The sequence below is a fragment of the Piliocolobus tephrosceles genome, chromosome 12 (assembly GCF_002776525.5).
Source record: "Piliocolobus tephrosceles isolate RC106 chromosome 12, ASM277652v3, whole genome shotgun sequence".
In the NCBI taxonomy this organism is placed as follows: Eukaryota; Metazoa; Chordata; class Mammalia; order Primates; family Cercopithecidae; genus Piliocolobus; species Piliocolobus tephrosceles.
The window spans coordinates 94,482,876-94,509,340 of record NC_045445.1 but is presented as its reverse complement, the minus strand read 5'-3'; the positions used below and the strand labels follow the sequence as shown (position 1 = coordinate 94,509,340).

The 26,465-nt window shown below is 39.4% G+C and overlaps 2 protein-coding genes across 2 annotated transcripts in view; one reads left to right on the top strand and one right to left on the bottom strand.

Moving 5' to 3' along the window:
- Nucleotides 1-26,465, top strand: part of TRO (trophinin) — a 141,869-nt gene that overhangs the window by 68,540 nt on the left and 46,864 nt on the right. The window lies entirely within an intron of this gene.
- On the bottom strand, nt 5,902-7,115 carry LOC111535793 (macrophage-capping protein-like). The gene is given in 1 exon segment (XM_026451712.1): nt 5,902-7,115. A coding segment is annotated over 1 exon segment (1,047 nt). The 5' UTR covers nt 7,071-7,115; the 3' UTR covers nt 5,902-6,023.

The following is a 26,465-nucleotide window of genomic DNA, read 5'->3' as shown; positions in this document are numbered from 1 at the left end:
CAATTTTTAATGAGAGGAATTTAAAAGGCTGTCATCAACTATGAAAAGCAAGCCCCCAATTTGAAAAAAGGAAATGGGAAAATTTATGCTCCTCATTGCATAAAGACAATATTTGGTACTCTCAAAATAGCTGACTGTTAATGCCCAAAACTTAGAAATAGAGTTTAGCATGTTTTACGATATTACCTATAATAGCAAAGATAAATTAAACCAACATAGGTGGAGTAATTTTACAGATGTTTCCTAGAATGTTTCCAAAACATGTCCTACCCATCAACGACAGAATTCTGGCAAAACTCTAAAGATGAGAGATGGACAGGAATCAAAGCCTTGGGGGCCATTTGAACACTTTCAAATGGCCTTTATACATATACTTACTGCAGTGGATTATGAATATGTTCCAGTTATTGTCTGTTTGTTCTTAAGGTGTGTGGAAACTTTTCCTTGCCTGAGAACTATGGCCCTAAAATGGGACAAAAACATTGCTTGATTTTGTTTTTCCAGTTTGGGAAATTCCCAACTATTTCTCTTTACTTTATTGGCACTGTTATTAAGTAACTATAAAGTTATTAAATAACTTTGTAAATTTTGCCTTTTACTCAGAAACTTCAATGTCCTTATCATCCACAATCTTCAGGAAGAGCGAACTAACGGAATTCTAAAACTAAAATTAGCAAAGCTGTCAAAACCTGAAAAAAGCTGTCAAAGCTGAAAAACCATGGCCTAAATCATTACCAGTTAGCTTTAATCTCTATAAGATTAACCAACTCTAGAACCCACTTATTATTTCCGATGAGTTAATAACAGTCTGCCCTTATGCATTTGGTAATTTCTCCATCCAAGCTTAAGATTTTACTCTATTACAAGCAGATATAATTAATTACTGCAACGGATTTATACAATACCTCCAGCTTTATCATCAACAGGTACAAATTGCATTTTCAAAATATCTACCAAGATGGGATCTGCATGATCTGAAATCTGAAGATTTAGTTTTCTGGAAAAGAGCCAGAGAAAAACTGTCCTTAAGCTTTGATGTAAAGAATCTTATCAGGTACTGTTAACAACTGACTTAGCAGTAAAGCTCCAAGGTATTGATCCTTGGCTTCATACTAGACATCCATTCCATCTGGAAACATTAAGTTGAGGATTCTTTCCAGAAGCTGCTGACTTCTGAAGTAGACAGCTTCTGCCCAAGATGATGGAACAAGTAGTGATCTGGGAAGCTAGCCCAAGATGATGGGACAAGACTAATTTTCTAATTCCTTAACATCCTTTCTGTTTCTTTGCCCTACCACTGATCTTATTGGACATTAATGCCCTCCAAACACAAATTAATCCCCTTTATCTCCATTCTATTATTCTGGTCATCTATGGTCTCCTTCTGCTACTAAAAAAAAGACAAAATTTTTCATACATTTTTTCCCAGACCAGAATTACTTATTTGGAAACTAATGGATTGCTGGCTCTGTCATTCCTTACCTGGTCCTGCCAACAAAAATTTAATCACTGTTCTTAGAAATACTTCAGAAGGCAAATGTTTTAATAGGTCCATTCTGACAATTGAGTTTTCCTTATATAATTAATCCCAACCTTCAGTTTTGCAAAAATTAGACTTTGACTTCATGTCAACAAAATGCTTATGCTTAGATCATTACAATGTTATCAGCAAGGCCAAGTCAATCAGGAATAGGCACTGATGTGGGGGATACTCTTGCTGTGACAGTCAGCATTCTTTTCAGAGACACTTCAGCCTGACTTGTAGGAAATATTTAATTTTACTCAAGGAATTTTTGTCTCTAGATGGCTCACTTCTACTGTAATAAATGATGCTTATACTCTCTATGCAATCTGTGCCCCAGTGGAGCTATTTTTCATGTGAGCATTAGACATATACTTGTCTATGAACACTAACTTATTCTGTGTATTCAGAGTAATTATTAGAGGTGTCAAAATATCTAAAACCACCATTCCTTCCATGGATCATATTTCCTTCAGAAGGATACCCAAAAATGTCCAGAGGGAGGCAAGCACATGTTATTTGGGAGAACTTTCAGGAAGCATAAGTGATTCCCTTTTCCTGTGTATTCTACAAACTGCAATTCCTATAGCAGGAATAATGAAACTGGAAGAGGTGGTTCAACCTTTATCTCTGATGTTAGTAGAAGTCACAAATGCCACTACTTATGCTCTAAAAGTCCAAAAAACTAATCTAAATATATTATCTAGTGTTTTCAAATACAATCATTTAGCCCTTGGCTTCATCTTAGCCAGTCAAGGATGAATTTGGACTGTGGCAAACACTTCTTATTGTACCTGTATAAATACTACAGGGAAGGTAGAACAGTCTGTAACTAGGCTAAAAGAAAAGCCACCTGGCTCTCTAAAATAGTCTCAGATGGATATCATGACTTTTTAATTGCCTAGGTTTTATAATTTAAGCCCTTGATTTAGAGACCTATTAAAATAATGAATAATTCTATTTCTGATAATTGCCTGTGCTACTTATGTCTGATGTATCCTGTCCAGAATCTTAAGTACTACTCTACAGCTATTGTCATGTCAGATGATTCAACAAATCATCCAACAATACAAGCAGGAGGAGAGGCTAACCCTAGATCAACTACAGACTATGTTCAGTGGATACCTTTGTGATCTTAACCAGCTAAAGCTTGGCAATGGTAACAATCTGTATATCATGTGTTAATGTCCTGTGGCCTGACTTCATCTGCACTTGGCCAAAGGGGCACTGAGAAAGAAAGAAAAGAGCAACCTCTGACATTCAGAAACTGTCCTGGCACTAACAACTAGACCATAATATTTTCTTACTAGATATAAACAATCTCACAGAACACCAAAGTTGCTTTAAGATCATGATAAAATAGAACAAAGCCTTATAAACAAAGAAATTTATTTCTCATAGTTCTGGAGGCTGGGAAGTCCAAGATCAAAGCACTGGCAGATTTGGTGTCTGGTGAGGGCTTACTTTTTGGTTCATGGATGGCCATCTTCTCACTGTGTCCTCATATGGTGGAAAGAGTGAGGATCTCTCTGGCGTCTCTTTTATAAGGGTACTAATTATATTCATGAGGATTCTGCCTTCATGACTTAATTACCTCCCAAAAGTCTCACTTCCTAATACCATCACCTTGAGGGTTAGGATTTCAACATACACATTTTGGGAGGGCAGACACAAACATTGAGTTTGTAACAGAAATATTGTTATAAACATGGTTTTCCAGATAGAGAGATAGATACACAGACACATGAATATACATACATACATACATACATACATACATACATACATACGAAGGGGTCTGAGGTGAGAGAGGGAAGAGAGGGGTATGTGGGTGTGGGTATATATTTCCTAGCTTGATCTGTTGTGATGGCCTAGGAGCATTTACACTCCAACATCAATAAACACACCTAATGGTCATTTCTAAGTACCAACCTTCTCTAAAAGGAACCATGACTGCTTGAAGAAATGGCTGATTCCATGGTTGGGACTAGGAAATACAAAATGAATGTAGACTATCTTCCTGTATGAGAAAAGGAGATGCTTAAATAGTGATGGGAACATGTCAAAAGGACACAGATGCCAGTCTTGAAGGATATCCCAAAGGCTAAATCTGGAGTAATTTGAGCATAAAATAATAATTATAAAGGCTTATAACATATTGAATATAGTAGTTCCCTCTTATCAGTGGGAGATATGTTCTAAGACCCCCAGCAAGTAGTAGCAAATTCCATATATATTATGTTTTTTTTTTTTTATCTCATCACCTAGATAAATACTAAGTGACTAATGGGCAGGTAATGTGTATGGTGTGGATATCCTAGACAGAGGGATAATTCATGTCTCAGGCAGGATGGAGTGGGAAACTGCGAGATTTTATCATGCTCTTCAGAACAGCACACAATTTAAAACTTATGAATTGTTTATTGGTGGAATTTTCTATTTAATATTTTTGGACCATGGTTGAATTTGGGTAATTGAAACCATGGAAAGCAAAACTGAAGATAATGGGAGACTATTATAAAACAAAAATTCATGAACTCATATTGATAAAATGAATGAATGAATGAATGAATAAATAAACACGGGATAAGGGAAAGCTCTTTTTTACACTAACATGTAGACTACTAAACATAGAAATGATTAGAGAATCACTGTTTGACAACAACCATAGTAATATAGTTACGCACTGCATAATAATGTTTCAGTCAATGACAGGCTGGATATATGGCAGTGGTCCCATAAGAGTACAATGGAACTGAAAAATTTTCTATCATCTATTGGCGTCATTCCCATCGTTGTATCATAGCACACTGCATTACCTTTTCTATGTTTAGATATACACACACTCACCATTGTGTTATAATTGCCCACAGTATTCAATACAGTAACATGCCATGCAGGTGTGTAGCCTAGAAGAAATAAGCTATACTATACAGCTTAGGTGTGTAGTAGGTTATATCATTTAGGTTTGTGTAAGTATACTTTATGATGTTTGCCTAAGGGCAAAATAGCCTAATGACACATTCTTCAGGAAATATCTCTCTTGTTAAGTGACACATGACTGGAATCATATCAGGTATGGATCATCAATGGATGCTAAAATTTGTAGGTGAAAATTTGATGAGAAACATTATATTTATATAATCTCAAAATAACTCTGCACAGGTACTTATTAATCACAACGGTAAGAATTATACCTTTAGAGTGGAAAAATCTGGCAGACCCCACCTTAACAAAGTAATCAAAGTTAACAATACCAATAATGGGACAAATATACATCATGTGTCTCCCAATACGAAGCAATGAGAAGAAGACAATTCTTTTGTGATATTACTGACAGAAATGTATAACCTGAATCTATTTGCAAGGAAACTTAAGTCAAATGCAAATTGTCTCCCCCAAATTCATATGTTGAAGTCCTAACCTCCTGTGTGGTTGTATTTGGAGATGGGATCTCTAAGGAGGTAATTAAGGTTAATTGAGGTCATAAGGCAGGGGCCCTGAGCCAATAGGATTACTGTCCTTATAAGAAGAGATACAAGAGCTCTCTCTGTCTCTCTGTCTCTCCCTACCTAGTCTGTGGTGTTTTGTTATGGCAGCCTTAGCCAACTAAGACATATGGTTTCAATTTTTACATTTAGATCCCTCATTCATTTGGAGTTTATTATTCTCTGTGGTGTGAGGTATGAATCTAATTTTCTTTATTTTTCCAAATGACTGTTCAGTCTGAGCATCATTTACTAAAAAACCCATTTTTCCCCAGTGATTTATGACTTTGTCTTTATCAAATACTAAATTTCTTTATGTACTTGGGTCTTTTTCTGGACTGTCTATTCTATTTGCTTTGTCTGTTTGAATGCTAATGTGCCAGTAGCATATGATTTCAATTTAAGAGGCTTTATAGTATTTCTGAATATTTCAAAGAATTTGTAACTTTTTCCCCCAATGTTTTCCTAGCTATTCTTGTGTGTTTATTTCCGTTTATGGACTACAGTATCAGTCTGTCTAGCTCCATAAAAAACTTTTAGGTATTTTTATTGGAAGTGCATATAATGTATGTATACACACACATGCACACACACAGACATATATATATGTACTTGAAGAAGGATGAATTTGCATTTTTATTATATTTAGTCCACCTATACAAGAATAAGTTTTCTTTGACTAGCTCAGTTTGACTTTTGTGCCTTTCAAAGGTTGTCTAAGTCTGTTCAAGCCTGTTCAAGTCTAAGTCTGTTTTCTTCTGATCAACAACATACCATAAACTGAGTAGCTTATAAACAACAGAAATGTATTTCTCACAGTTCTGGGGGCTGAGAGATGCAAGATCAAGGCACTGGTTCATTGACAGTGTTCTCTGGGGTCTCTTTTTTTTTAAAGCACTTATCTCCTTTATTGAACACCTGCAGGGGGCACCTCTGCACTGACCAGGCAGCCAGAGAAGCAAGTAGGCAGGCGGTGGGGGGCAGGGAAGCATGGGACAGGAAGACGCCCACCCTCATTTCCAGTCCTTGAAAAATTGCTTGAAGATGGGACTCTCACGGCCCTGGGGCAGAATCTCCACCTGAGTGTTCAGGGCGTACTGCATGCGAGAGATGAAGCCCTCGGCCACTTGCAGGGCTGCCTGCCGCTCCTTCTCATTCGCTTTTCGCCCCTTCCAGATATAGATCTTGCCACAGAGCCCGTTGTCCAGCACGAAGCAGTCATCAGATATCAGCAGTTCAAGGGCAAAGGGGCTGGAGTCGGCCACCTTGGTCAGGTTCATCTGTCCAGTGGCATCAGAGACCTTATACAGCGCTGCGGCCTGGGCATTTGCCTTGTCAGCTGTGAGGTCTTCCTCGGGATTGCCCTCTTTCAGAGCAGGCTTGGGGCCCAGGACCTGGATCATCTCAGCAGGCTCTTCTCCATCAGTGACAATCTCCACCTGGGCTTTGCCCTGTCGCTCACTGTCCCGGATGGCCAGGGCCAGGTCCCTTGCCTTGTTGCGTTCCAGGATGTTGGACTTTCCACCACACCAGGCGAAGATGTTCTGGCCCAGGTCCAGGATGAAGCAGTCCCCAGTGTTGAAGCTGTCCCAGTTCAGTGCCCGCTCGGTGGCACGGATGTTCTTCTTCCCCTTCACCTGGTAGAGTTTCTTGATGGCAGCTGGGGCTCCTGTGGAGGTCTTGTGAAATGCTGACTCCACACCACCTTCCTGGTACTTGAGGCCTCGTGGGAAGTAGCTCATGAAGAGGTCGGACTCATTGCCCTGCACCTCGCGGTGCTGCACAGGCCTCTCTCCCAGCAGCGTGTTGAGGTGCACAGCCAGCACAGCACAGGCCCCCTGCTCATCCCGAGATGACTGCTGACCTATCCACAGGTGCAGATGGGAAACCTCTTCTGGGCCATTGTGCAGCACTAGGTAGGAGTCCCCCGAGAAGAAGACACCCTGGTTCTCTCATGCCACGGGCACTGGCTTCAGCTTCTCCACCCGCCACACATGCAGGCCTGGATCCTGCACTGAGCCTGGGAATGGAGAGCCACTCTGGGGAATAGCTGTATACATGCTGTCTTCAGATCTGCCAACACCTTGCTCCAGGGCTCTGGGCGCTGTCTCCTGGGGTCTCTTTTATAAGAGCACAATCCCATTCATGAGGCTCCACCCTTATGACATAACCACTTTCCCAAAGGCCCTACAGCCTAGTAACATCACCTTGAGGACAAGAATTTCAACGTATGATATGGAGGGGTTAGACAAACATTCAGACTATAAACAGGAGTGTTTTAAAGGTTTCCTTGTGTAGGTTGAACAAGAAATGCAAGTTTTTGGATTCCATCTTGGGAAGTCAAGTTTCATAATTAACAACAAAATAAAACATCAGTAATTGATAATAATAGCAGATATTTATTGAACAGTTACTATGAACCTAGTGCTGCACAAAGTGCTTTACACATGTTATCTCCACAATCACCACCTTAAGAAGGAAGCTGTTATCCTCACCATATTACATATGAGGAGACTGAGGCTTAGACAGTGAGAAAAATTTGTCCAAAGTCACACATAGCTTCAGGTGCCTGCCTCCGCCCAGGCCATATGAATCAAGATTGCCTGAACTCTTTATTTTTAACAGCTCTATAGGGACATAATTGACATACAATAAAGTTTACATATTTAACATGTACAATTTGATATGTTTAACCCCATTAAACCATCTTCACAATCAATATCATGAACGTAGTCATCAACTCCAGAACTTTCCTCTATTCCTTTTGTAATCCTTCCTTTCAGCCCTTCCCTGACACACCCCCTTTCTGTCCCAGGCTGCCACTGTTATGCTCTTTGTCATTATAGATTAGCTTTCATTTTCTAGAACTTTATATAAATGGAATATATTATTTCAGTGCAGTACATTCCCTTGGTTTGTCTAGCTTTTCAAATTCAGCATAATTACTTTGAGAGTCTTCTATGTTGCTGTGTGTGTCAATAATTCATTCTTTAATATTGCTGGGAAGTGTTCCATTTTTGGATATACAGATTATTCAGGTATGTCTTGATAGACATTTGGGTTAGGTTTAGTTTTTTTAAATTTTCGTTTCTGTGGGTACATAGTAGGTGTATATATTTATGGGATACAGGAGACATTTTGATACAGGCAAGCAATTGTAGTAATCACATCAGGGTAAATGGATTATTCATCACCTCAAGCATTTATCCTTTCTGTTATAAACAATCCAGTTATACTCTTTTAGTTATTTGAAAATATATAATTACATCATTTTGGTCTATAGTCACCTTGTTGTGCTATCAAACACTAGACCTTATTTTTTCTTTATTTTTAAAAACTATTTTTATTACTTTTTGTATCCTTTAACCATCCCCACTTCCCCATCACCTCATAACTACCCTTCCTGGCATCAGGTAATCGTCATTCTGATCTCTATCTGTGTGAGTTCAATTGTTTTGACTTTTAGCTCCCACAAATAAGTGAGAACGTGTGAAGTTTGTATTTTTCTGCCTGGTTTATTTCACTTAACATAATGACCTTCAGTTGCATCCATGTTGTTGCAAATGACAGGATCTTATTTTTATGGCTGAATGGTACTCCATTGTGTATATTTTTATATTTTTTTAATCCATTCATCTGTTGATGGACACTTAGGTTGCTTCTATGGGGAGAAACCAGCATAAAAAGGCTGAAAATTCCAAAACCCAGAATGCTTCTTCTCCTCTAAAGTATCACAACTCCTCGACAGCAAGGGAACAAAACTGGAAGGAGAATGAGTTTGATGAATTGACAGAAGTAGGCTTCAGAAAGTGGGTAATAACAAACTCCTCCCAGCTAAAGGAGCATGTTCAAACCCAACACAAGGAAGCTAAGAACCTTGAAAAAATGTCAGATGCACTGCTACCTAGAATAACCAGTGTAGAGAAGAACATAAATGACCTGATGGAGCTGAAAAACACAGCAAGAGAACTTCATGAAGCACAGACAAGTTTCAATAGCCAAACCAATCAAGCAGAAGAAAGGATATCAGAGATTGAAGATCAACTCAATGAAATAAAGCAAGAAGACAAGATTAGAGAAAAAAGAGTGAAAAGAAAGAAACAAAGCCTCAAAGAAATATGGGACTATGTGAAAAGACCAAATCTACATCTGATTGGTGTACCTGAAAGTGACAGGGAGAATGGAACCAAGTTGGAAAACACTCTTCAGGATATTATCCAGGAGAACTTCCCCAACCTAGCAAGGCAGGCCAACATTCAAATTCAGGAAATACAGAGACCACCACAAAGATACTCCTCGAGAAGAGCAACCCCAAGACACATAATCGTCAGATTCACCAAAGTTGAAATGAAGGAAAAAATGTTAAGGGAAGCCAGAGAGAAAGGTCAGGTTACCCACAAAGGGAAGCCCATCAGACCAACAGCGGATCTCTCAGCAGAAACCCTACAAGCCAGTAGAGAGTGGGGGCCAATATTCAACATCTTCAAGAAAAGAATTTTCAACCCAGAATTTCATAATCAGCCAAACTAAGCTTCATGAGTGAAGGAGAAACGAAATCTTTTACAGACAAGCAAATGCTGAGAGATTTTGTCACCACTGGACCTGCCTTACAAGAGCTCCTGAAGGAAGCACTAAATATAGAAAGGATCAACCAGTACCAGCCACTGTGAAAACATACCAAATTGTAAAGACCATGGACATTATGAAGAAACTGCATCAACTAACAGGCAAAATAACCAGCTGGCATCATAATGGCAGGATCAAATTCACACATAACAATATTAATCTTAAACGTAAATGGGCTAAATGCCCCCAATTAAAAAGTACAGACTGGCAAATTGGATAAAAAGTCAAGACCCATCAATGTGCTGTATTTAGGGGACCCATCTCACATGCAAAGACACACATAGGCCCAAAATAAAGGGATGGAGGAATATTTACCAAGAAAATGGAAACAAAAAAAAAAAAGCAGGTGTTGCAATCCTAGTCTCTGATAAAACAGACTTTAAACTAACAAAGATCAAAAGACGCAAAGAAGGGCATTACATAATGGAAAAAAATCAACGTGATAAGAAGAGCTAACTATCCTAAATATATATGCACCCAGTACAAGAGCACCCAGATTCAAAAAGCAAGTCCTTAGAGACCTACAAACAGACTTAGACTCCCACACAATAATAGTGGGAGACTTTAACACCTCACTGTCAATATAGACAGATCAACAAGACAGAAACTTAACAAGGATATTCAGGACTTGAACTCAGCTCTGGACCAAGCCGACCTAATAGACATCTACAGAACTCTCCATCCCAAATCAGCAGAATATACATTTTTCACGTGGCACTTATTCTAAAATTGACCACATAATTGGAAGTAAAACACTCCTCAGCAAATACAAAAGAACGGAAGTCATAACAAACAGTCTCTCAGACCACAGTGCAATGAATTTAGAACTCAGGATTAAGAAATTCTCTCAAAACCACATAGCTACATGGAAACTGAGCAACATACTCCTGAATGACTACTGGATAAATAACGAAATGAAGGCAGAAATAAAGATGTTCTTTGAAACCAATGAGAACAAAGACACAACGTACCAGAATCTCTGGGACACATTTAAAGCAGTGCGTAGAGGGAATTTTATAGCACTAAATGCCCACATGAGAATGCAGGGAAGATCTAAAATCGACACTGAAACATCACATTTAAAAGAACTAGAGACACAAATGCAAACAAAATCAAAATATAGCAGAAGACAAGAAATAACTAAGATCAGAGCAGAGCTGAATGAGATGGAGACACAAAAAACCCTTCAAAAAGATCAGTGAATCCAGGAGGTGTTTTTTGAAAAGATCAACAAAATAGACCACTAGCCAGACTAATAAAAAAGAAGAGAGAAGAATCAAATAGATGCAATAAACAATGATAAAGGGGATATCACTACTGATTGCACAGAAATGCAAACTACCTTCAGTGAATACTATAAATGTCTCTATGCAAATAAACTAGAAAATCTAGAAGAAATGGATAAGTTCCTGGACACATACACCCTCCCAAGACTAAACCAGGAAGAAGTAGAATCCCTGAATAGACCAATAAAAAGTTCTGAAATTGAGGCAGCCCTTAATAGCCTACCAACCAAAAAAGTCCAGGACCAGACAAATTCACAGCCGAATTCTACCAGAGGTACAAAAAGGAGCTGGTACCATTCCTTCTGAAAGTATTCCAAACGATAGAAAAAGAGGGAATCCTCCCTAACTCATTTTATGAGGCCAGCATCATCCCAATACCAAAACCTGGCAGAGACATAACAAAAGAAGAAATTTCGAGCCAATATCCCTGATGAACATTGATGTGAAAACCCTCAACAAAATACTGGCAAACCGAATACAGCAGCACATCAAAAGGCTTATCCACCACTATCAAGTCAGCTTCATTCCAGGGATGCAAGGCTGGTTCAACATATGCAAATAATAAATGTAATCCACCACATAAACAGAACCAATTACAAAAACCAAATGATGATCTCAATAGATGCAGAAAAGGCCTTCGACAAAATTCAACAGCCCTTCATGTTAAAAACGCTCAATAAACTAGGTACTGATGGACTGTATCTCAAAATAATAAGAGCTGTTGATGGCAAACCAACACCCAGTATCATACTGAATGGGCAAAAGCTGGAAGCATTCCCTTTGAAAACCAGCACAAGACAAGGATGCCCTCTCTTACCACTCCTATTCAACATAGTATTGGAAGTTCTGGCCAGGGCCATCAGGCAAGAGAAATAAATAAAGGATATTTAATTAGGAAAAAAAGGCAGTAAAATTGTCTCTGCAGATAATATGATAGTACAAATTTACAAGAAAAAAACAACCCCATCAAAAAGTGGATGAAAGATATGAACAGACACTTCTCAAAAAAAGACATTTATGCAGCCAACAGACACATGAAAAAATGCTCATCATCACTAGACATCAGAGAAATGCAAATCAAAACCACAATGAGATACCATCTCACACGAGTTAGAATGGCGATCATTAAAAAGTCAGGAAACAACAGGTGCTGGAGAGTATGTGGAGAAATAGGAACACTTTTACACCGTTGGTGGGACTGGAAACTAGTTCAACCATTGTGGAAGACAGTGTGGTGATTCCTCAAGGATCTGGAACTAGAAATACCATTTGACCCGGCCATCCCATTACTGGGTATATACCCAAAGGATTATAAATCATGCTGCTATAAAGACACATGCACACGTATGTTTGTTGTGGCACTATTCACAAGAGCAAAGACTTGGAATCAACCCAAATGTCCATCAATGAGAGACTGGATTAAGAAAATGTGGCACATATACACCATGGAATACTATGCAGGCATAAAAAGGATGAGTTCGTGTCCTCTGTAGGGACATGGATACAGCTGGAAACCATCATTCTTAGCAAGCTGTCGCAAGAGCAGAAAACCAAACACCACATGTTCTCACTCACAGGTGGGAATTGAACAATGAGAACACTTGGACACAGGAAGGGGAACATCACACACCGGGGCCTGTCGTGGGGTGGGGGAAGGGGGGAAGGATAGCATTAGGAGATATACCTAATGTCAATGACGAGTTAATAGGTGCAGCACACCAACATGGCACATGGATACATATGTAACAAACCTGCACGTTGTGCACATGTACCCTAGAACTTAAAGTATAATAAATAATAATAATAATAATAAAAGAAAACCACATCCTCTCAGCCCAAAATCTCCTTAAGCTGATAAGCAACTTCAGCAAAGTCTCAGGATCAAAATCAATGTGGAAAAATCACAAGCATTCCTACACACCAATAACAGACAAACAGAGAACCAAATCATGAGTGAACTCCCATTCACAATTGCTACAAAGAGAACAAAACTCCTAAGAATACAACTTACAAGGGATGTGAAGAACCTCAAGGAGAACTACAAACCACTGCTCAAGGAAATAAGAGAGAACACAAACAAATGGAAAAACATTCCATGCTCATGGATAGGAAGAATCAATATCGTGAAAATGGCCATACTGCCTAAAGTAATTTATAGGTTCACTGCTATCCCCATCAAACTACTATCAACTTTCTTCACAGAACTGGAAAAAACTACTTTAAAGTTCATATGGAACCAAAAAAGAGCCTGCATAGCCAAGACAATTCTAAGCAAAAAGAACAAAGCTGGGGGCACCATGCTACCTGACTTCAAACTATACTACAAGATTACAGTAACCAAAACAGCATGGTACTGGTACCAAAACAGAGATACAGACCAATGGAACAGAACAGAGCCCTCAGAAATAATACCGCACATCTACAACCATCTGATCTTTGACAAACCTGACCAAAACAAGAAATGGGGAAAGGATTCCCTGTTTAATAAATGGTGTTGGGAAAACTGGCTAGCTATATGCAGAAAGCTGAAACTGGATCCCTTCCTTACACCTTATACAAGTTAACTCAAAATGGATTAAAGACTTAAACCTAAGACCTAAAACCATAAAAATCCTAGAAGAATACCTAGGCAATATCATTCAGGACATAGGCATGGGCAAAGACTTCATGACTAAAACACCAAAAGCAATGGCAACGAAAGCCAAAGTTGACAAATGGGATCTAATTAAACTAAAGAGCTTCTGTACAGCAAAAGAAACTATCATCAGAGTGAACAGTTAACCTACAGAATGGGAGAAAATTTTTGCAAACTATCCATCTGACAAAAGGCTAATATCCAGAATCTACAGAGAACTTAAGCAAATTTATAAGAAAAAATCCTATCAAAAAGTGGGCAAAGGATATGAACAGACACTTCTCAAAAGAAAACATTTATGCATCCAAAAAACATATAAAAAAAGCTCATTATCAATGGTCATTAGAGAAATGCAAATCAAAACCACAATGAGATACCATCTCATACCAGTTAGAATGGTGATCATTAAATAGTCAGGAAACAACAGATGCTGGAGAGGATGTGGGGAAATAGGAACATTTTTACACTGTTTTTGGGAGTGGAAATTAGTTCAACCATTGTGGAAGACAGTGTAGCAATTCCTCAAGGATCTGGAACTAGGAATACCATTAGACCCAACAATCCCATTACTGGGTATACAACCAAAGGATTATAAATCAATCATTTTACTATGAAGACACACGCACATGTGTGTTTATTGCGGTACTGTTCACAAGAGCAAAGCCTTGGAACCAACCCAAATGCCCATCAATGATAGACTGGATAAAGAAAATGTGGCACAAATACACCATGGAATACTATGCAGCCATAAAAAGGATGAGTTTATGTCCTTTGCTGGGACATGGATGAAGTTGGAAACCATCATTCTCAGCAAACTAACACTACAACAGAAAATCAAACACCACAGGTTCTCACTCATATGTGGGAGTTGAACAATGAGAACACATGGACACAGGGAGGGGAACATCTTGCACCGGGGCCTGTTGGGGGTTGGGGGGCTAGGGGAGGGATAGCATTAGAAGAAATACCTGATATAGATAACGGGTTGATGGGTGCAGCAAACCACCATGGCACCTGTATACCTATGTCACAAACCTGCACGTTCTGTACATGTACCCTGGAACTTAAAGTATAAATAATAATAATAATAATAATAATAATAATAATAATAATAATAATAATAATAATAATAAAAGAAAGTAAGTTTACTGTAGAGGTATGGATTTATCTCAGTTCTGTATTCTGTTCCTCTGATCTATGGAACATACCAGGAAGGTCAAGAGAATCCACAGACCCTATGAAGGAACTGGATCACCAATAAAGGCACCCTGAGATGCCAAAAAAATGTGAGTCTGCTTGCTTTCTCAATGGGGAGGCTCATGGTCTGGGACAAGTTCTCAGCCCTGGTCACTGGCTGCCTGGAAATAGACTCAGTACTGTTGGGGCATGGTGGGAGTGATACCAGCTTTTAGGATTGCTGGTTGCATGGGAGCAGGATGAGACCTGTGGCTTTCCTCCACTTCCCTGGTGACCTGTATGACTCAGCAGAGGCAGCCGTAGCCCCCCTGGGAACATAACTCTATTGGCCTGGGAACCACACCACCGTTCCCCACAGCAGCTGCAGCAAGGCCCACCCAAGGAGAGACTGAGCTCAGACATACCTATCCCTGCCCCACTTGGTGGTAGTTCTCTACCTGCCTTTGTAGCCAAGACAAAGGCTATAATATCTTGGGAGCTCTATGGCCCTGCTCACCCCCTGAGAAACCTGAATACTCAACCAGGTATTCCTAGGGCAAGCTTGCATCCTCCCTATAGGACCACAGCTGATGCACTATTGAAAGTGCCACATCCTGGCTGGAGGCCAACCGACACAAAACCAGCGCACTAAATAAAAACACAACCAAAGTCTCTCACAGAGTCCACTTCGTTCCCCTGCTACCTCCACCAGAGTAGATGCTGTTATCCATGGCTGCAAGACCTGAAGATGGATCACATTACATTACTCTGTAGACACTCCCCAGTACCAGCCCAGAGCCCAGTAGCTCCTCTGGGTGGCTAGGCCCAGAAGAATGAAAACAATCATTAAAGTTTGGTTCTCAGGAAGCCCCATTCCTAGGGGAAGAGGGAAAACACCACATCAAGAGAGCAACCTGTGGGACAAAATAATCTGAGCAGCAGCCCTTGAATCCCAGATCTTCCCTCTGACATAGTCTACCTAAATGAGAATGAACCAGAAAAACAATTCTGGTAATATGACAAAATGAGGTTCTTTAACACCCCCAAAAGATCATACCAGCTCACCAACAATGGATGCAAACCAAGACAAAATCTTCGAATTGCCAGAAAATGAATTCAGAAAGTCGATTATTAAGCTAATCAAGGAGGCACCAGAGAAAGGTGAAGTCCAACTTAAATAAATAAAAAACATGATACAGGATATGAAAACAAATTTTTCAGTGAAATAGACAGCATAGATAAAAAAAAACCACAACTTCTGGAAATCAAGGGCACACTTAGAGAAATGTAAAATGCACTGGAAAGTCTCAGCAATAGAATCAAAAAAGCAGAAGAAAGATCTTCAGAGCTAGAAGACAAACCTTTTGAATTAACCGAATCCATCAAAGACAAAGAAAAAATAATTTTTAAAAAATGAACAAAGCTTCCAAGAAGTTTGGGAACTATGTTAAATAGTCCCGAGACTATTTAAACCTAAGAATAATTGGTGTTTTCAAGGAAGAAGATAAATCTAAAAGTTGGAAAACAACTTCCCTGGCCTTGCTAGAAATCTAGACATCTAAATACAAAAACCCAAAGAACGTCTGGAAAATTCATCAGAAAAAGATTATTACCTAGGCAAATAGTCATCCAGCTTTCTAAAGTCAAGATGAAGAAATGAATCTTAAGAGCTGTGAGGAAAAAGCATCAGGAAACCTGTAAAGAAAAACCTATCAGATTAACAGCAAATTTCTCAGCAGAAACCCTACAAGCTAGAAGGGATTGGGGTCCTGTTTAGCCTCCTTAAACAAAACAATTATCAGCCAAGAATTTTTATATCCAGTGAAACTAAGCTTTATAAATGAAGGAAAGATACAGTCTTTTCCAGACAAGCAAGTGCTGAGAGAATTCACCACTACCAAGCCAGCACTACAAGAACTGCTAAAAGGAGCTCTAAGTCTTGAAACAAATCCTCAAAATAAACTAAAATAGGACCTCCTCTTAAAGCATGAATTTCACATGACCTATATAACAATAACACAATTAAAAAAAAAAAACCCAAGGTATTCAGGCAACAAACAGCACAATGAATAGAATGGTGCCTCACATCTCAATACTAACATTAAATTTAATGGCCTAAATGATCCACTTAAAAATACAGAATGGCAGAATGAATAAGAATTCAACAACCAAGTTTCTGCTGTGTTCAGGAGACTGACCTAACACATAAGGACTCACATAAACTTAAGGTAAAGGAGTGGAAAAAGATATTCCATGCAAATGGACACCAAAAATGAGTAGGTGTAGCAATTCTTACGTCAGACAAAACAAAGGTTAAAGCAACAACAGTTAAAAAAGATAAAGAGGGACATACAATGATAAAAAGACTAGTTCAACGAGAAGATATCACTATTCTAAATATATATACACCTAACACTGGAGCTCCCAAATTTATGAAACAGTTACTACCAGACCTAAGAAATGAGATGGAAGGCAATGCAATAATAGTGGGGAACTTTAATACTCCACTGACAGCACTAGACAGGTCATCAAGACAGAAAGTCAACAAAGAAACGATGGACTTAAACTACACCCTACAATAAATGGACTTAACAGATGTCTGCAGAACATTCTACCAAACAACTGCAGAATATACATTGTATTCATCAGTACATGGAACATTCTCCAAGACAAACCATATGATAGGCCATGAAAGAAGTGTCAGTACATTTCAGAAAATTGAAATTAGATCAAGTACTCTCTCAAATCACAGTGGAATAAAATTGGAAATCAACTCCAAAAGGAACCCTCAAAACCATGCATGGAAATTAAATAACCTGCTCCTGAATGATCATTGGGTCAACAATGAAATCAAGATATAAATTAAAAAATTATTGGAACTGAAAAATAATAGTGACACAACCAATCAAAACCTCTGGGATACAACAAAAGCAGTTCCGAAAGGAAAGTTCATAGCATTAAATGCTTACATCAAAAAGTCCAAAAGAGCACAAATAGACAATCTAAGGTCACACCTCATAGAACTGGAGAAAGGAGAACAATTCAAACCCAAATGAGGCAGAAGAAAAGAAATAACAAAGATCAGAGCAGAACTAAATAAAATTGAAACAAAAAAATACAAAAGATAAATGAAACAAATTCTAGTTCTTTGAAAAGATAAGCAAAATTGATAGACCATTAGTGAGATTAACCAAGAAAAGAAGAGAGTAGATCCAAATAAGCTCAATTAAAAATGAAATGGGAGATATTACAACTGATACCACAGAAATACAAAAGATTATTCAAGGCTACTATAAACAGCTTTATGCACATAAACTAGAAAACCTAGAGGAGATGGATAAATTCCTGGAAATATACAAACCTGCTAGATTAAACCAGGAAGATATGGAATCTCTGAACAAACCAATAACAAGCAGTGTGATTGAAATGGTAATTAAAACATTGCCAACAGAAAAAAGTCCAGGACCAGATGGATTCACAGCTGAATTCTACCATTCAAAGAAGAATTGATACCAACCCTATTGACACTATTCCACAAGATAGAGAAAGAGGAAGTCCTCATTAATCATTCCATGAAGCCAGTATCACCCTAATACCAAAACCGGGGAAGGAAATAATAAAAGAGAAAACTACAGACCAATATCCCTGATGAACACAGATGTGAAAATCCTCAAGAAAATACTAGTGAACTGAAACCCTAACAGAATATCAAAAAGATAATCCACTATGATCAACTGAGTTTCATACCAGGAATGGTTTAACATAAATAAGTTAATAAATGTGATACATCACAAAAACAGAATTAAAAACCAATATCACATGATTATCTCAAAAGACACAGAAAAAGCATTTGACAAAATCCAGCATCCTTTTATGATCAAAACTCTCAGCAAAATGGGCATAGAAGGGACATACCTTAAGGTAATAAAGCCATCCATGACAAACCCACAGCCAACATTATACCAAATGAGGAAAAACTAAAAGCATTCCCCTTGAGAATTGGAGTAAGACAAGGATGCTCACTTTTACCACTTCTATTCAACATAGTACTGGAAGTCCTAGTCAGAGCAATGAACAAGAGAAAGAAATAAAAGGCATCCAGATTGGTAAAGAGGAAGTCAAACTGTCGTCATCTGCTGGTGATATCGTTGTACACCTAGAAAATTCTAAAGACTAATTCCAAAAGCTCTTGGAACTGGGAAATGAATTCAGCCAAGTTTCAGGATACAAAATTAACGTACAAAAATCAGTAGCATTGCTATACACCAACAGCAGCCAAGCAGAGAAGCAAATCAAGAACTCAACCCCTTTCACAACAGCTGCAAAAAAAAAAAATTACTTAGGAATACACCTAACCAAGGATGTGAAAGACCTCTACAAGGAAAACTACAAAACACTGCTGAAAGAAATCACAGATGACACAAACAAGTGGAAACATCCCATGCTCATGGATGGGTAGAATCAATATTGTGAAAGTGACCATATTGCCAAAAGCAATTTATAAATTCAATGCAATCCCCATCAAAATACCACCATTATTCCTCACAGAATTAGAAAAAACAATTCTAAAACTTATATGGAATCAAAAAAGGACCCACATAGCCAAAGCAAGACCAAGCTAAAAGAACAAATCTGGAGGCATCACACTACTTGATTTCAAACTATACTATAAGGTCATAGTCACCAAAACAGTGTGGTACTGGTATAAAAACAGGCACAGAGACCAATGGATCAGAATAGAGAACCTAGAAATAAACCCAAATACTTACAGCCAATTGATCTTTGACAAAGCAAACAGAAACACAAAGTGGGGAAAGGATACCCTTTTCAACAAATGGTGCTGGGATAATTGGCTAGACACATGTGATAGAATGAAACTGGACTCTCATCTTTCACCCTATACAAAAATCAAGTCAAGATGGATTAAGGACTTAAACCTAAGACCTGAAACTGGAAGATAACATTGGAAAAACACGTCTAGACATTGGCTTAGGCAAAGATTTCATGACCAAGAACCCAAAAGCAAATGCAATACAAACAAAGATAAATAGCTGGGACCTAAATAAACTAAAGCACTTTTGCATGCCAAAAGGAACAGTCAGCAGACTAAACAGACAAGCCACAGAGTGGGAGAAAATCTTCACAATCTATACATCTGACAAAGGACTAATATCCAGAATCTACAACAAACTCAAACAAATTAACAGAAAAAAACCAAACAACGTCATCAAAAAGTGGGATAAGGACATGAATAGACAATTCGCAAAAGAAGATATACAAATGGCCAACAAACGTGAAACAATGCTCAACATCACTAATAATCAGGGAAATGCAAGTCAAAATCACAGTAAGATACCAAAGATGGCCGAATAGGAACAGCTCCAGTCTACAGCTCTCAGTGTGAGTGATGCAGAAGATGGGTGATTTCTGCATTTCCAATTGAGGTGCTGGGTTCATCTCACTGGGGCTTGTCAGACAGTGGGTGCAGGACAGTGGGTGCAGCCCACTGAGCATAAGCCGAAGCAGGGTGAGGCATTGCCTCACCTGGGAAATGAGAGGGGTCAGGGAATTCCCTTTCCTAGCCAAGGGAAGCTGTGACAGATGGCACCTGGAAAATCAGGCAACTCCCACCCCAATACTGTGCTTTTCCAATGGTCTTAGCAAATGGTACACCAGGAGATTACATCCTGTGCCCAGATCGGAGGGTCCCACACCCACGGAGCCTCGCTCATTGCTAGCACAGTAGTCTGAGATTGAACTGCAAGGTGACAGCGAGGCTGGAGGAGGGGTGCCCACCATTGCTGAGGCTTTAGTAGGTAAACAAAGAGGCTGGGAAGCTCAAACTGGGTGGAGCTCACCGCAGCTCAAGGAGGCCTGCTTGCCTCTGTAGACTCTACCTCTGAGGGCAAGAAGTAGCCAAACAAAAGGCAGCAGAAACCTCTGCAGACTTAAATGTCCCTGTCTGACAGCTTTGAAGAGAGTAGTGTTTCTTCCAGCATGGAGTTTCAGATCTAAGAACGGACAGACTGCCTCCTCAAGTGGGTCCCTGACCCCCAAGTAGCCTAAATGGGAGGCACTCCCTAGTAAGGGCAGTCTGACACCTCACACGGCTAGGTACCCCTCTGAGACGAAGCTTCCAGAGGAATGATCAGGCAGCAACATTTGCTGTTCAGCAATATTTGCTGTTCTGCAGCTTCCGCTGCTGATACCCAGGCAAACAGCGTCTGGAGTGGACCTCCAGCAAACTCCAGCAGACTGGCAGCTGAGGGTCCTGACTGTTAGAAGGAAAACTAACAAACAGAAAAGACATCCACACCAAAACCCCATTGGTACATCACCATCATCAAACACCAAAGGTAGATAAAACCACAAAGATGGGGAAAAAATCAGAGTGCCTCTCCCCATCCAAAGGAACACAGCTCCTCGCCTGCAATGGAACAAAGCTGGACAGAGAATGACTTTGACAAGTTGAGAGAAGAAGGCTTCAGATGATCAAACTTCTCCTAGCTAAAGGAGGAAGTTCGAACCCATCATAAAGAAGCTAAAACCTTGAAAAAAGATAAGACAAATGGCTAACTAGAATACCCAGTGTAGAGAAGTCCTTAAATGACCTGATGGAGCTGAAAACCATGACACAAGAGCTACGTGACAAATGCACAAGCTTCAGTAGCCAACTCGATCAACTGGAAGAAAAGGTATCCGTGACTGAAGATCAAATGAATGAAATGAAGCACGAAGAGAAATTTAGAGAAGAGTAAAAAGAAATGAACAAAGCCTCCAAGAAATATGGAACTACGTGAAAAGACCAAATCTACGTCTGATTGGTATACCTGAAAGTGACAGGGAGAATGGAACCAAGTTGGAAAACACTCTTCAGGATATTATACAGGAGAACTTCCCCAACCTAGCAAGGCAGGCCAACATTCAAATTCAGGAAATACAGAGAACACCACAAAGATGCTCCTCGAGAAGAGCAACTCCAAGACACATAATTGTCAGATTCACCAAAGTTGAAATGAAGGAAAAAATGTTAAGGGCAGGCAGAGAGAAAGGTTGGATTACCCACAAAGGGAAGCCCATCAGACTAACAGTGGATCTCTCAGCAGAAATCCTACAAGCAAGAAGAGAGTGGGGGCCAATATTCAACATTCTTAAAGAAAAGAATTTTCAACCTGGAATTTCATATCCAGCCAAACTAAGCTTCATAATTGAAGGAGAAATAACATCCTTTACAGACAAGCAAATGCTGAGAGATTTTGTCACCACCAGGCCTACCCTACAGGAGCTCATGAAGGAAGCACTAAACATGGAAAGGAACAACTGGTACCAGTCACTCCAAAAACATGCCAAACTGTAGAGACCATAAATGCTAGGAAGAAACCACATCAACTAGTGAGCAAAATAACCAGTTAACATCATAATGACAAGACCAAATTCACACATAACAATATTAACCTTAAATGTAAATGGACTAAATGCTCCAATTAAAAGACAGAGACTGGCAAACTGGATAAAGAGTCAAGACCCATCAGTCTGCTGTATTCAGGAGACCCATCTCACATGCAGAGACACACATGGGCTCAAAATAAAGGGATTGAGGAAGATCTACCAAGCAAATGGAGAACAAAAAAAAGCAGGGGTTGCAATCCTAGTCTCTGATAAAACAGACTTTAAACCATCAAAGATCAAAAGAGACAAAGAAGGCCATTACATAATGGTAAAGGGATCAATTCAACAGGAAGAGCTAACTATCCTAAATATATACGCACCCAATACAGGAGCACCCAGATTCACAAAGCAAGTCCTTAGAAACTTACAAAGAGACTTAGACTCCCATACAATAATAATGGGAGACTTCAACACTCCACTGTCAACATTAGACAGATCAACGAGACAGAAAGTTAACAAGGATATCCAGGAATTGAACTCATCTCTGCACCAAGTGGACCTAATAGACATCTATAGAACTCTCCTCCCCAAATCAACAGAATATACATTCTTCTCAGCACTACATCGCACTTATTACAAATTGACCACATAATTGGAAGTAAAGCACTCCTCAGCAAATGTAAAAGAATAGAAATTATAACAAACTGTTTCTCAGACCACAGTGCAATCAAACTAGAACTCAGAACTAAGAAACTCAATCAAAACTGCTCAACTACATGGAAACTGAACAACCTGCTCCTGAATGACTACTGGGTACATAATGAAATGAAGGCAGAAATAAAGATGTTCTCTGAAACCAATGAGAACAAAGATACAACATACCAGAATCTCTGGGACACATTTAAAGCAGTGTGTAGAGGGAAATTTATAGCACTAAATGCCCACAAGAGAAAGCTGGAAAGATCTAAAATTGACACTCTAACATCACAATTAAAAGAACTAGAGAGGCAAGAGCAAACACATTCAAAAGCTAGCAGAAGCTTGGTCTGCACCAAGCGGACCTAGGCATAGGCATGGGCAAGGACTTCATGTCTAAAACACCAAACGCAATGGCAACAAAAGCGAAAATTGACAAATGGGATCTAATTAAACTAAAGAGCTTCTGCACAGCAAAAGAAACTACCATCAGAGTGAACAGGCAACCTACAGAATGGGAGAAAAGTTTTGCAATCTACTCATCTGACAAAGGGCTAATATCCAGAATCTACAAAGAACTCAAACAAATATACAAGAAAAAAACAAACAACCCCATCAAAAAGTGGGGAAAGGATATGAACAGACATTTCTCAAAAGAAGACATTCATACAGCCAACAGACACATGAAAAAATGCTCATCATCACTGGCCATCAGAGAAATGCAAATCAAAACCACAATGAGATACCATCTCACACCAGTTAGAATGGCAATCATTAAAAAATCAGGAAACAACAGGTGCTGGAGAGGATGTGGAGAAATAGGAACACTTTTACACTGTTGGTGGGATTGTAAACTAGTTCAACCATTATGGAAAACAGTATGGCAATTCCTCAAGGATCTAGAACTAGATGTACCATATGACCCAGCCATCCCATTACTGGGTATATACCCAAAGGGTTATAAATTATTCTACTACAAAGACACATGCACACGTATGTTTATTGCGGCACTATTCACAATAGCAAAGACTTGGAATCAACCCAAATGTCCATCAGTGACAGACTGGATTAAGAAAATGTGGCACATATACACCATGGAATACTATGCAGCCATAAAAAAGGATGAGTTTGCGTCCTTTGTAGGGACATGGATGCAGCTGGAAACCATCATTCTTAGCAAACTATCACAAGAGCAGAAAACCAAACACCGCATGTTCTCACTCATAGGTGGGAACTGAACAATGAGTTCACTTGGACTCGGGAAGGGGAACATCACACACTGGGGCTTATCATGGGGTGGGGGGAGGGGGGAGGGATTGCATTGGGGAGTTATACCTGATATAAATGATGAATTGATGGGTGCTGATGAGTTGATGGGTGCAGCACACCAACATGGTACATGTATACATATGTAACAAACCTGCACGTTATGCACATGTACCCTAGAACTTAAAGAATAAAAAAAAAAAAAGATATTCACCATAATTAGCCATTATGGAAATAAAAGCTAAAAGTACAATAAGTACATATAAGTGGAATCATGAAATATTTGTCTTCCATACTGGTTTATTTCATTTAGTATAATGTCCTCAGGATTTATACATGTTGCATAGAGCAGAATTTCCTTCTTTTGAAAGGCTACATAGTATTCCATTGTAGGTGTATCTTTATTTATCTGACAATTGACATGTAGCTTGTTTCCACATCTCGGCTACTGTGAATTGTGCTCCTATGATCAAAGGAATGCTACTATCTCCTCCAGAGACTGGGCCCTGGGTTGCATGGGCCGTAAGGCAGGGTGAGATTGTGAGTGACGGTCAGACTTCCAGGACCTGAGAGCTGAGGCCTGGAATGGGTCTGTCAGGCTGGGTTTGATGGAGGAGGCAGAGAGAAGCTGGATGTTGGATTTGGAGAGGAGTGTGGGGTAGGTGGAAGGGTGTTGTAGGCAGGAGCAGCAGGTGGTGGTAGGGGTTAGACTTCTCACCCTCCCTGGATAGCACCCCATTTACTGCCCTTTCCTTAGCTTTTCTGTCTGGTAATCCCTCTGTGCTTCCCCACCCCACTTCTACAGGTGAGAATGGCTCACTCTCATCCACCAGAATTAAGAAGGAAGAAACTTGTATACATATCATCTGCTACTCGTCACTCTGAGGCCAGTCTGCCTTCTCCAGTTCAGTCATCATGGAAGACTTCATGGTCAAACACCACGTGGCCATAAAGGACATCACTGTAGATGTGAAGGTGAGGTGCTCTAGAGAAGCAGAAAAAGCACGGACTATGGAGTTGATAGTTATTCTTGTACTTCCTAGCTATATAAAGTGTAAACAAGTTCCCTAATACTTTACGATATCTAGATATTCTATTCACAAGTGATTGGTACAGAAAACATGAAAAGAAAACAAATATAGCCATATTAGAAGTAGAAAAGATGAAATTTAAACTTAAATTCACTAAATAGGATAAAGAGGGTCATCAATAATCGTTCAACATATTTTATGAAGCAGTCATAAACAATATAAGAGCTGAATACCTACCACCAAAACTACCAGAATGCTAAATAGAAACATACTATAGAAGTGGGGCCAAGGTGGCTGACTAGAAGCAGTGGAGATGGGAGGCTCACATCAAAAAGAACCATAGCAGCATGTGAATCATGCACTGGCAACTGAGGTATTCAGGTTCTGTCATCAGAACTGAGTAGGTGGCTGGTGTGACCCACGGAGAGGAAGGAAGAGCAGTGTGGTGCAGCAGCCCACCTGAGAGCCACACAGGGCAGGGGAGCCCCCAACCCCCAGAAAAGAGAGGTGCCTCCTTAAGTGACATCTCCAGGTGTGGGAGTAAATCAGATGAATAGGGCCTGAAAAGAACCCCAAGCAAACTACAGCAGATCTTTAGAAAAGGACCTGGCCATTGAAAGAAAACCAAACAGAAAGCAACAACTACAGCATCAACAAAAAATGTCCCCACAGAAATCTCACCCAAGGGTCAGCAGACTCAAAGATCGAAACTAGACAAACTCATGAAGATGAGAAAGAATCAACAACAACAACAAAATCACTGAAAACCCAAAAGGCCAAAGGGTCTTTTCTCCTCCAAATGATCGCAGCACCTCTCCAGCAAGGGTGCAGAGCTAGATAGAGGATGACATGGATGAATTGACAGAAGTAAGTTTCAGAAGGTAGGTAATAACAAACTCCACTGAGCTAAAAAAGCATGTTTTAACCCAACGCAAAGAAGGTAAGAACCTTGATAAAAGGTTACAGGAGCTGCTACTAGAATAAACAGTTCAAAGAGAAACATAAATGACCTGATGGAGGTAAAAAACACAGCACAGGAACTTTGTGAAGCATACACAAGTATCAATAGCTGAATTGATCAAGCAGAAGAAAGATATCACAGTTTGAAGACCAGCTTGCTGAAATGAGGCATGGAGACAAGATTTGAGCAAAAATAACAAAAAGAAATGAACAAAACCTCTGAGAAATATGGGAGTATGTAAAAAAGACTGAACCTACAATTGATTGGAGTACCTGAAAAAGACAGGGAGAATGGAACCAAGTTGGAAAACATACTTCAGGATTTTATCCAGGAGAACTTCCCAAACCCAGAAAGATAGGCCAACATTCAAATTCAGGAAATACACAGAA